Below are 12015 nucleotides of genomic sequence, written 5' to 3'. Positions count from 1 at the left end.
TTAAGTAAAAGTACCAATACCAATGTATAAATACTGGATCAGGACCAAACACAGCTAACCGAGCTGAGCCATACTATTCTATGTGGGGTGGTGATGGAGCAGTGGATAAAACACGTGCCTATGGTGTGAGAGATCCGGGTTCAATCCCCCACTTACACATCCACCAGTGTGTCCCTGAGCAAGACACTTAACCACTAGTTGCTCCAGAGGCGTGTGACCTAGCAATTGTAAGTCGCTTTGGATAAACGCGTCAGCTAAATGAACCAATGTATTGCCTCTTGAGGTACAAAGTAGAGCACCCAGGAGAGGCCAGGGCTAGCTGGTTAGTATGTTAGTATGTTAGCTGCAAAAAAGACAGTTACTTCTTCACATTCTAAGGTTAGTTCATTTTTTGAGTTTTAAATTAAAATTCTTGTCAAATCTTACACATTGCACCTTGAAAGTATCAGAAAAATGGCCCCTGTGACTGATATACTATTATATATGTATATGAAATTATTAGATTGTTAATACTGATACATCAATGTTGCATTTCACCATTACAGCTTTGTTTTTTGTGAAATGTTGGATAATTAGATCTGTTATTAAAAGGAAAACATCTGAAAAGTTTAGACTGTTAACAACTCTATGACATTTGAAACATGACAAGGGGTTTCCAACTGGACACGCCACAAAGGTTGGCAGCCACATGTTTAATGTTTAACAATAGATTGTATTTCATAAGTAGCATAAAAGGTAATACTCAAGTAAAAAACAATTACCTCAAAATTATACTTGTGCACAGAAATTGAGTAAATGTATTTAGTTGCATTTCACCACTGCTAATGTGTTGTGACTGTGTATTGGAGAGAAAACCTCTCAAGAGATAATGAGTCCTGATGTGTGCTGTCAGCTTGATGTAACTTTATCAGTTTAGACATGCAGCTGTTAATTAATCCATTTCCCCTCCACACTTACTCACAAAACACTGACCTCACCAACAAATTAGCTTACTTTAGAAATTAATAAAATTCACTTGGTAAAATTTTATTTTCTATCTAATATTATTGGAATGTAATTTTTCAGCTTCATTTAGCTCTGATTCAGCATTTCTGACCAGTTAGCTGTAACGATTTCGAAAAAACAAAAGAATGCAATTCAAGACTAACAAAGTTCCCTGTGGACTTATTGGATGGTAGCCAATAAGAGGGAAATGTGTTTCTGTAGACTGACTGCAACCCTGACAAAAAAATAAAATAAATAAACATATCCACCCTCTTTTTCCATCTCACCTGTATGAAATGGGCATTGTCATCAGATTGCAGAAGCTGGCTGATCTCTTTGTCTCTCCTCCTCAGCTCCTCCAGGTCTTTCTCCAGCATCTCCATGTCTCGTTCGGCTCTCCCAACCACAGCTCGCTCCTTCGCCTCCAGCCTCGCTCGAACCTGGGGCACACAAGTAGATGTTCTGATCCGAGGTGCCTTTTAGTACCACGAGTGTAGCGGTAATGTACCAAGTAAGAAATGATTCTGACCTACAGATATGATAAGAGTGTAAAAAGAAGTGTGTACTGCTACACATAGCAGCGTATCAGTGAAAGATAATGAATTTTGTAGAATATAGTCAAAATGCCACTTTATAGTCTTTTTCAAATGCTTAAAGTTGTGTTAACTACAGTGAAAGATTACATTAACATTGTTGCAACACTACCATCATTAACTCACACACAGATTCCAAACATTTCTGTCACTGTATGTGTATTTAGATTTCAGTGGCTCAGTACTGCCAGCTGACTTTGTACCACTGTGTTTATTATGTAATGACATTACTTTTTGGGACGATTAGCTTTGGAGCACCCCTTCTTAAACTGTTTTTTTTTTTTTTTTTTTTTAAACTAGCCTATCACAGTATGCAGTTATAAAATAAAATACTTTTATTTATTAAAGAAATCCTAGGCCACTTCTGTGTTTGCTTCTGTTCCACTGGATTTCAGTTTTCAGTGCGAGGGTTTCTTTCTGAGAAGCTGAAACTGGGATTTTCTGTCAAATTAAACTAGTGTATCAGATAGATCTGAGCAACCGATGTCATCAACTAAGATGTATGAATGACTATATTGTTAGCATTGAACAAATTGTTTAATACAGGAATACAGGAACTATTTTAACTTGTACTGCTTCACAGGCTACTTCAGCTGCTGGTAACATTAGAGCTAATACTTGTAGTTGCTGCTCCTCACCTCTGCTTTGGTTTTCTCCAGGCGGAGTGCCATGTCTGCAAACAGAGCTTCACTGTCCTCCAAAACAGTTGACACTGACACCTGAAACACACACACACACACACACACACACACAAACACACGGTAGAACACAAGACTAGTTAGAGTAGAACAAAGTAAACACGTAACCAGAAATTCTAGGAAACGGTCACTCTCTAAGAAATGGTGAATCTTTAATAACAACCGCATCTGCCAATGTACACAGAAAAGAAAAACCTCCCACGGGTTTGTGTTTGTTATTTTTTTACTAGCCCTCAAATCTTCTGAAGAACTCATACATCTCAACAATATCTTATCAATAATATCTGATATTTTTAAAGTTTAGAGTGATGGGTTATGTCCCGCTCCACCATCGTCCAACAGGAATCATGTCAGATTAAGGGAGTAAGGTCGTCATTTAATGTAATTTTACCATGACGCGTGTTTCATTTCATTTCCTAAAGTAAAACATGTGTAGCAATAGAGGTGGGCAATATGGCCCAAAAAATAATATCATATTTCAGGGCATTTCTGCAATAATGATATTAATGATATGACAAAATACTGAAAAATATTTTTGAACTCACAATCCTCCTCACGGGACATTTGGCTCTCCGCGTACTCAACTTCTGCTTGAGGCGTTGTTGTTGCAGTGTTTAACGGTCATGTGTCATCACATCAACAAGTTTGATTATTGCCCTTATCAGGATATTAATTTTTTGATCACATTAAAACATTATACTGATATATCATGGATGGTATGATTTGGCGGGCCTTTTTTGGGCACATTATAACAAAAAAAAACAAACATAAAAGCATAAAAACTTTATGCAGGTTATCTGGATTGTAATTTCTTTTAGCTGTGGCCAGAAATGAACTTCCACCATCTGAGCAGTGCACAAGACGATTCAATCTGATGTTTTAGTGAGCCAATACAGCGGTTTTCCAAGAAGCTAAAGCAGCCACAAGCTGGATGGATGGAGATGATGCAAAGGGGATGGAGAAGAAAAGGCTTTCCTGGAAGGAGTGGCATAGAAAGTGGAACTTAAATTAGATTTGCAATGGAAACTGATGTAACAGCTCCTGTGAGGCTGAGTGCTTGTGTGTGAGACAGAGACAGAGAGAGGAGAATGTGTGAGCCTGATATTAGAGGGGAGGTTGTGTGTGTTGTGCACGGACAGTTGTGTTATTGTCACGTCAAGTCTAATTATGCAACTCTTCATCTTATGTGCTTTACATAGCGCACACCATGCAGCACTACTGTATACACTGCATCATATTATGGCTGCATAACTTGCATTAATTACTTTGCTCAATGTTGAGATCACAACCATTGATCACAATGGTATAGCTAAATGGTTTATTTTTTGTCTAATTGTGTTTATTGTTGATATATGTGACCAGGAGTCTGCACACAGTGTTCTGTGTCTGACTTCCTGTCCAGTTCGGTTTTGTGCAGATTGCTGCAGCTTCCATTAAAATACTAGCTGCTTATTCTCCACAAAGCAGAGTGGATAGCCGCTTCTGGGCTGCGCCTCAAACGTATTGCTGGAATCACAAACATTGTCTAGAATGGCCGCGGTCAGCTCCGGCAGCCAGATTGCAGCTGAAACGCGACGCAGCCTTGCCAGGTGGAATCCACACCATAGTCAACTGTCTCTCCCTCTATCCTCCTAGCCACTGCCTTAGGTCATTGAACACTACAGCATTAAGTGTATAAACAGAAGAGACAAGTTAATACCTTTATGAAAATATTAAAACTCACCTCTTGTCTAATCTTGCTTTTATTGAAATTTGCCGAAATGTAATACAATTTGATGTAAAGCACTTTGATCTACATTATGGAAGGGGCAAATAAAGTTCATCATCATTATCATTAATAAAGTTTAATTAGTTGCAGAGACCAGCATCATTATTATAAAATTAATTGCTCAGAGCTTCATCAGAGACATACACAGACTATATACTATATTACACAAACTTTATAATATAAAGTTGCCCCCCAACAGTTAGTATGTTCCATGTTTATTAAAGGTGCACCAGCTGATTTCTCAGTGAATCAATTAAGCCGATATCACAGGCCTAAATAGTGGTGTTAACAATCGGTAATTCACAACTTGACATAAATAATTAGTTAGTTCTTGGAAGCCTTGTTGGTGTGTGTGTGTGTGTGTCACCTTGAGGGACTCCAAGTTTTGTTGAAACTCCTCCAACTCTCTCTCTCCACTCCGTGTCCTCCCCTGAACCATCCTCTGAGACTCCTGGAGCTGAAGCTGACAGAGACACAGACGGTTATTGGACAATAAGACAAAGGTGTAGCCATTCAGGTATTTGGTAGGAGCATTTTCACTACGTTCTAGATTTATTTTTATCGACAACTGTTTGTATTGCTTGTGCTGCTTCTTGATTTGGATTTGGAAACCCTTTTGTGATTTCACCTCTGCCTACTTCTGCTATAAGTGACTGTATGTTTTCTTTAATCCAAATGATAACGGCAAAGTTGACTTTGTTTCTCTCTGTTTGGAACCTTTACACACACACACACACACACTGCATCTACTAAAGGTTTAAAGGCAGAAGCAGCAACTAAACACTAACTTACAAGATTAGAATAAATTCGATCAAATTAATTTATTGGCCATGTCAGTTTGTTTGAAGAAGTTATTTTGGGGACACAGTAAGTAATAAACAACTGCAGGTTATGAGTGGGGTTTGTTATCTTTGGGAACAACAGAGAAAACATTTGAGAGCCACTGGTCTAAAGTCTTTTATTCTGGTAGGGATCCTCTAAAAGCTCTAGCCTAAATGTAAGGCATACAGATTTAGCCGTTTGAGAATGACTTATGTAAAGAGTCTGAGAGCCTTTGCTCTAAATTATCTGTGCATCATGACATTAATAACTGTGTTTATCAATAGGCTATTTTAAGAGAACTCAGGGTCAGAATCTTTGGGAACCAATAGTAGGGTAAACTTCTACATCCGTAATATCCTGACACCTCAAGTGTGTGTCTCTACCTGTCGCCTGGCTCTCTGCGCGTCCACGTTATGCACTTCCTCCTGGTCCGCCTCGCACAGCGGGCAGTCCCCGATCCACTCCACCGCGGCCTCAGCGTCTGAGTCTCCCCCCGCGGGCTCCAGACCCAGGCGGTGCTGGGCGCACAGCCGCTCCGCCAGACACTCCACCGCGGCCACTAGCTTGTGCCGCCGCAGCGTGCCAACCTCCCGGTGCGGCAGGACGTGGAGCTCGCAGAAGGACGCCAGGCAAACTAGGCACGACTTACCCGCCCTAAGCTTGCTCTCCACCGGGCAGAAGTCGCACGGTACTTCCCCGACTCCCCCCATGTACAGCTCCGGCGCCGTGATCATTTCGCTCAGCTTGAGTTTGTCGACGACCTCGGCGAGCACCGTGTTCCTCCGCAGCACCGGCCGAGGGCTAAACGTCTCCCGGCACTGGGGGCATCTGAACTGTCCCGAATTCGCCTGGTCCCAGTAGTTGTTGATGCACGACATGCAGTAGGTGTGTCCGCAGGGGGTGGACACCGGGTCCTTCAGGATCTCCAGGCAGACCGGACACCTGAACTGGTTCTCCGTCACTGAGATATTCGCCTGGGCCATCTCAGAAGCGGGACCTTCTCTGAACTCAGGCGGCTTCAGATCCGCCAGGTGACTCTGTTGTTGATTTTGAGGAAGCTTTGTGAGTTATTGTGAAGAGGAGGAGTCAAGATTCAGCCCTTCCGCAATGTCATCCAGCCCATCATTGCGCTAGTGTTGTATACCCTCAACGCTGTCTGACAGACGCTGTTCGTCCAAATTGCACAAACACACTTTCTTACAGATGTTTTAAAATTCCTTTTAAATTCACCATTCATTAAGGAGAACGCTCATAAAAAAAATAGAACACTGCCTTATTTTAATTTATTTTTTTCACTTATATCCTATTCTTTTAAAAGCTTCATTTTCTTCTTAATGTTTTCCTTCTTTTTAGTATATGTTTTATCGTATTAATTATTTATTATATTTTAAAATCCATTATGAGGTTTTGTCTAACTGTTTATTGATTTCTGATTATTATCGCCCGTGACTGATGATGATGATTGGTCAACATTGTCCTCTGAAAATGAATACATGCTCAGTTTCATCCTGTGTGATAGCCTAAGTAGGCTATATTAAATGATGCTTGTGGAAATTGATATTATTTATGAGTACAGTCTCTGTGAATAGATAAATCATTGTGGGAGCAAGAAGCTGTGCAGATTAGTTTGTACCTTTCTGTCATGATGATTGTAAAGGGGATGGCTAGTGTAACACCCACAACATTAATAACCCGAAGTGTAGTAGCAAGTATACAATGTACTGCAAAAACACTACTTTTTGTTACAGTTTAACCTGTTCACTTCAAGGCCTTGGTTTCTGGGGTTTAAAAAAAAAAAAAAAAAATTGCATTATGTGTAAGATAATGGTATTACTGTGCTCCTACAAATTAAGGCATATATTGATACACTGCTCAAAATAATAAAGGGAACACTAAAATAACACATCCTAGATCTGAATGAATGAAATAATCTCATTAAATACTCCTTTCTTTACATCGTTGAATGTGCTGACAACAAAATCACACAAAAATTATCAATGGAAATCAAATTTATCAACCCATGGAGGTCTGGATTTGGAGTCACACTCAAAATCACAGTGGAAAACCACACTACAGGCCGATCCAACTTTGATGTAATGTCCTTAAAACAAGTCAAAATGAGGCTCAGAAGTGTGTGTGGCCTCCACGTGCCTGTATGACCTCCCTACAATGCCTGGGCATGCTCGCCAGTGGCGAATTTGCCAATCTTGGTGTTCTCTGGCAAATGCCAAACGTCCTGCACGGTGTTGGGCTGCAAGCACAACCCCCACCTGTGGACGTCGGGCCCTCATACCACCCTCATGGAGTCTCTTTCTGACCGTTTGAGCAGACACATGCACATTTGTGGCCTGTTGGAGGTCATTTTGCAGGGCTCTGGCAGTGCTCCTTCTGCTCCTCCTTGCACAAAGGCGGAGGTAGCGGTCCTGCTGCTGGGTTGTTGTCCTCCTACGGCCTCCTCCACGTCTCCTGATGTACTGGCCTGTCTCCTGGTAGCGCCTCCATGCTCTGGACACTACGCTGACAGACACAGCAAACCTTCTCGCCACAGCTCGCATTGATGTGCCATCCTGGATGAGCTGCACTACCTGAGCCACTTGTGTGGGTTGTAGACTTCAAAAGAGACCCAAACATCAGCCAGGAAGCATAGGAACTGAGAAGTGGTCTGTGGTCACCACCTGCAGAACCACTTCTTTATTGGGGGTGTCTTGCTATGCCTATAATTTCCACCTGTTGTCTATTCTATTTGCACAACAGCATGTGAAATTGATTGTCAATCAGTGTTGCTTCCTAAGTGGACAGTTTGATTTCACAGGAGTGTGATTGACTTGGAGTTACATTGTGTTGTTTAAGTGTTCCCTTTATTTTTTTGAGCAGTGTACAATGTCTGATTTATGTATTTCATAAGAGTTTTTTTCATATTAAAGGTCTTATGTCTCTCCACTTTAATCTTCCCTTTACGATGTAGACCTACAACTGTTTGAATCGATGTCTTAAACACACAATTTTGTCTTATGTATCTGATCATAGTGGTTTATTTAGAAGTATTTTGGAGCCATGATGTTTGCAAATGTTTATTTGCTTTAAAAATAACATCCTTACACAGAAAGATGCATGGGCAGAAATATTGTAATCTGACAGCAAACACAGAGTAAAGAGCTACAACTATACCTCTCACTTCCCAATGCCATCCTAATCAAACATGACAGAAATACTGACTTATTTTGCCACGGTTAAAAATGTTGCGTGAGCCACAGAGAATGTGTGAGAGGGACAGTGGGTAATCCATTATACATAACAATGAGTACAAGAAATGTTATTGGTGGATGTTTACCTCACTGTCACATAATGGTGTGACCTCGTGCCAGCATGACAAGAGGTGAATTGACTTCCCCTGTACTGAGGGCTGCTCATGCAAATCACTAGGACTATCACTACAAGGATATGACAGAGGCATACTTAATTGGTTAAATCTATAAAATTTATTTCAATTAGACAATATTTGCTGCAGCATCAGATGCAGATTTTTGGTGCAATAATTAATTTTGCCTAATCAGCCTGATCACTTTTATTTTAGTATACTACTGCTGAGAACAGCATAAATGCAACATGGCTGAATTTATCAGCAGTCATGCAGGGTTGGGGGTTATTTTGCAACAGGGACTGTATTAAATAATCGATATATTAAATACATCTATAAATTCTATTTTCATACACATTATTTTTTTTATTACATATTATAAGCTTTGTGTGAAGAAAAGTTCTTTGCAAATCAAAAACTAAGCCAACTGTTTATAGAAAGTTAAAAGTTCTGAAGTTGTTCTACCACCTCCACAGGAGTATATTGTGGGAATGCATAGTTGCACAGTCCGACAGTATTTAAGAGTTTATAACGCCCTCTGCTGACCAGTTCCTAAAGTACAAATCACTTCCCACTTGTCACTGCTAAATGACACAGTTCAACCTCCACGTTGTTTTCCAAATTAATGTATGCATTAGTTCTTTTAACCCCACATTCAGTCATAGCCATTGCTTATACATTTTTATTATTCTCTCGCAAATGCTGTACAGAGTTGGACATCTGAATGGAATAGCTCAAATAGAAACGCTAGTACCACAAATTCAGTGACAGCATAAAAGGTTTCTCCTGATGAAACCATCACATATTGTTAATATTTCAGGTGAGAAATACAGCTGTCTGTATTTAACAAATTAACATTCACTTCCTAAGATTATTGGGATATTACAACATGAATGATTTATTAGGGTGGGTTTTCCCCTTAAAGCTTCACTGATTAAAGGAAAGCTCAACCCACTATGGAAAGGTGTAGGATCAGGCTTTTGGAGCATGACACCTTAACAGAGCATAAAAGTTGGGATATCTTGGCCTCTGAGCCATCAATTTCGACCATTAAAAAAAAGTCAGTTGCAAGTCCCCCAGCCTATTTTGACGTGCTATACGAAAATGTGGAAGGAACTCTTATATTTTTAATACGCAACCACCTGCCAAAAAGAGTGCTTCATTTTAAACTGCTCTTGCTTGTCTCACCAAAATGCAAATTTATATAATTTGAGTCGTTACTTATGAATGTTGTGTGTGTTATATGTTGTCTCTCCTGTCGTCTCTGATGTGAGCTGCTCTTTGAATTGAATTTCAGCAGCAGTTCAGTGGGAGATTGAAGGTTAAGAGGGGGATTTTCAGGTACTTAAGCTTTGCTCTGACTGAGCCATATCACCCCCCCCCCCCCCCCCCCCCCCACACACACACCCCCTCACACACACACACACACACACACACACACACACACAGGTCACTTTACCTACCTGTGGAGTAAAGTGGTTTCCTCTGTAAGGTATGGTTTGTCAGTGGGACCCAGGATTAGTGCTCCATGTCTCCTTGAATGCACCGATACTTTTACAAAATGCATGTAAACTGAGGACAGTAATAAGACTTTTACAAAAATGATCCCCTGTATTCTACAAATGACATGCTTCACACTGAAATATAGTTAAAATTAAAATGCCGTTGAAATAAATGTTATGTCTAAGTTAGTAATCTAAAAAAGTCGACCTTTTAAGTTAATTTTGTCTACTTCTAATTTAGATGTTAAATCAATGCTTGGTTAAGTTGTAAAGACTTATTTCCATTCTGGTTACATATTGCTTTTTAAACATTTGTTAAAATGCACTGAAATCTCCTGCATCCCTTGATCTTATGACTTCCTCACTTGTGTATAGCCTATGTCATGTTTCTCCAATCCCGGTTCTTGAGTGCAGTCCAAGTCTCTATCTGATTCAGAGCTCAGAATAGGCAGACAGACAAAGCCCTGAAAGGGGGTCTGGTCCCTTGACTCCCCTGGCCCTTTGTTCAAACTGGGGCTGTGATGTACACGCTGTTTTAGAAAGGGTCCTTTTCAGCTAGGCCGTAAGGTGATCCAGGGCCTTTCCTAGCCAGGGTGTGCCCCGGGCGTCTTTGGTTTACCTGCGGGACCAGGAGGGGTGGGGTGGGGTGTGCTGGTCCTCCATGCCAGGTAGTAGTGGATAAGTTGGAAAAGAGGAAAGCAGCTGGTCACTGAACGAGGGAGAGAGAGAGACCTAGAGAAGGGAGGGTAGTGATGGAAGGATGGATGTAAGGTGAGAACGCTGAGAAAGGACAAATAAACAAAGGTGGTGATGAGGGTCTGAGGTGAATTAATTGTATCAAGCTCTTTTTCTCTTTGGCGACGGTCTCCAGAGACAGTGGCACAGAGAACAGTAGACAGTGGATACAAAATTAGACTATTGACCAGATTAGAGAGAGCTGCAGCTCTTTAAGAGCCAACCAGCTGGCTATCACATACTTTTTAATGGGTCCTTTACATCTAATGAACAAATTATTGTTGAGCTGTTCTTCTACTTTGAACCAATGTAGATTTAGTGATGTCATGTTCCCACAGCAGATACAATTAAATTAGGTTGCAAATATTTGTTTTAAACATTTTAAAACAACTACACTAAACACTGGATTAGATTAGATAGGCAGACAGGCAAGCTGGCAGGTAGTACAAAAATGGTGCCATCCATTGATAGCTGCATGGCAATCCATCGACAAGTAGAAATAATAAAAATAATAATAATAATAATAATAATAATAATCTTTATTTGTAGAGCACTTTTCAAAAACAAGTTACAAAGTGCTTTAACAACAATAATACCCAAAAGACAATAATACAAAAACAATACAAGATAAAAGCAAGAAAACATTGAAAAGACTAAATTACACATTTAAGATAAATATAAAATTAGTAAAATAGAATAAAATAAAAGGGATAAAATAAAGTCAAATAAGATCGGGAAAGGCTCTCCTATAAAAGTGTGTTTTAAGAAGGGACTTAAAAGAGTTCACTGACTCAGCCGACCTGATTTCCTCGGGCAGGCTGTTCCAGAGCCTCGGGGCCCTGACAGCAAACGCTCTGTCCCCTTTAGTTTTCAGTTTTCTCTGCCCGAGGATCTCAAGGTACGTGCTGGTGTGTATGGGACTAAAAGTTCAGAAATATAACAAGGCGAGAGGCCATGAAGAGCTTTAAGTCAATTCTAAAACATACTGGGAGCCAGTGTAATGAAGCTAAAATAGGAGTAATGTGGTCATATTTCTTTGTTCTGGTTAAAAGCCTGGCAGCTGAGTTCTGGACAGTCTGGAGTCGATCAGTAGATTTTTGGGTTAAACAGGTGAAAAGGCTGTTGCAATAATCTTCTAGGCCAGTACCAGAGATCCCCACCCAGTGCCTCAGTCTGTCTAACATGATGTTGTGATCAATGGTGTCAAAAGCAGCGCTAAGGTCCAGGAGTACAAGGACTGAGCACATACCTTCATCAGCAGACATTAAAAGGTCATTGGTGACTTTAAGCAGGGCAGTCTCAGTGCTGTGGTACTTCCTAAAACCAGACTGAAACTTTTCAAATATTTTGTTATTTTCCAGTACAGTGAGCAGCTGTTTGGACACAATTCTTTCTAGAATCTTTGCAATAAAAGGCAGTTTTGAAATTGGTCTAAAACTATGTGGGAGGGAGGGATCTAAACCAGGTTTCTTTAAAAGTGGGTTCACGCAAGCCGTTTTAAAATAATCAGGGACACAACCAGTAGATAGGGAGCTGTTGAAAACAGAGATCAAAT

General features: G+C 40.4%; 1 protein-coding gene across 2 annotated transcripts in view; it reads right to left on the bottom strand.

Moving 5' to 3' along the window:
* The window catches only part of LOC123969982 (E3 ubiquitin/ISG15 ligase TRIM25-like), a 13655-nt gene extending 7489 nt beyond the window's left edge, over positions 1-6166 (bottom strand). The window contains exons 1-4 of one of the 2 annotated variants that reach the window (XM_046047795.1): positions 5249-6166; positions 4411-4506; positions 2216-2296; positions 1272-1424 (exon numbers count right to left, since the gene is read on the bottom strand). In XM_046047795.1, coding sequence (XP_045903751.1) covers positions 1272-1424; positions 2216-2296; positions 4411-4506; positions 5249-5848 — 930 coding nt within the window. In that variant the 5' untranslated portion in view covers positions 5849-6166. The remainder of the gene's footprint in view (positions 1-1271; positions 1425-2215; positions 2297-4410; positions 4507-5248) is intronic. The other variant, XM_046047794.1, reaches the window with a different exon arrangement.
* Positions 6167-12015: the final 5849 nt, after the last annotated feature.

This window comes from Micropterus dolomieu, linkage group LG04 (assembly GCF_021292245.1).
Source record: "Micropterus dolomieu isolate WLL.071019.BEF.003 ecotype Adirondacks linkage group LG04, ASM2129224v1, whole genome shotgun sequence".
Lineage (NCBI taxonomy): Eukaryota > Metazoa > Chordata > Actinopteri > Centrarchiformes > Centrarchidae > Micropterus > Micropterus dolomieu.
The sequence above is the reverse complement of the archived record's forward strand: the minus strand, read 5'-3'. Positions and strand labels throughout refer to the sequence as shown.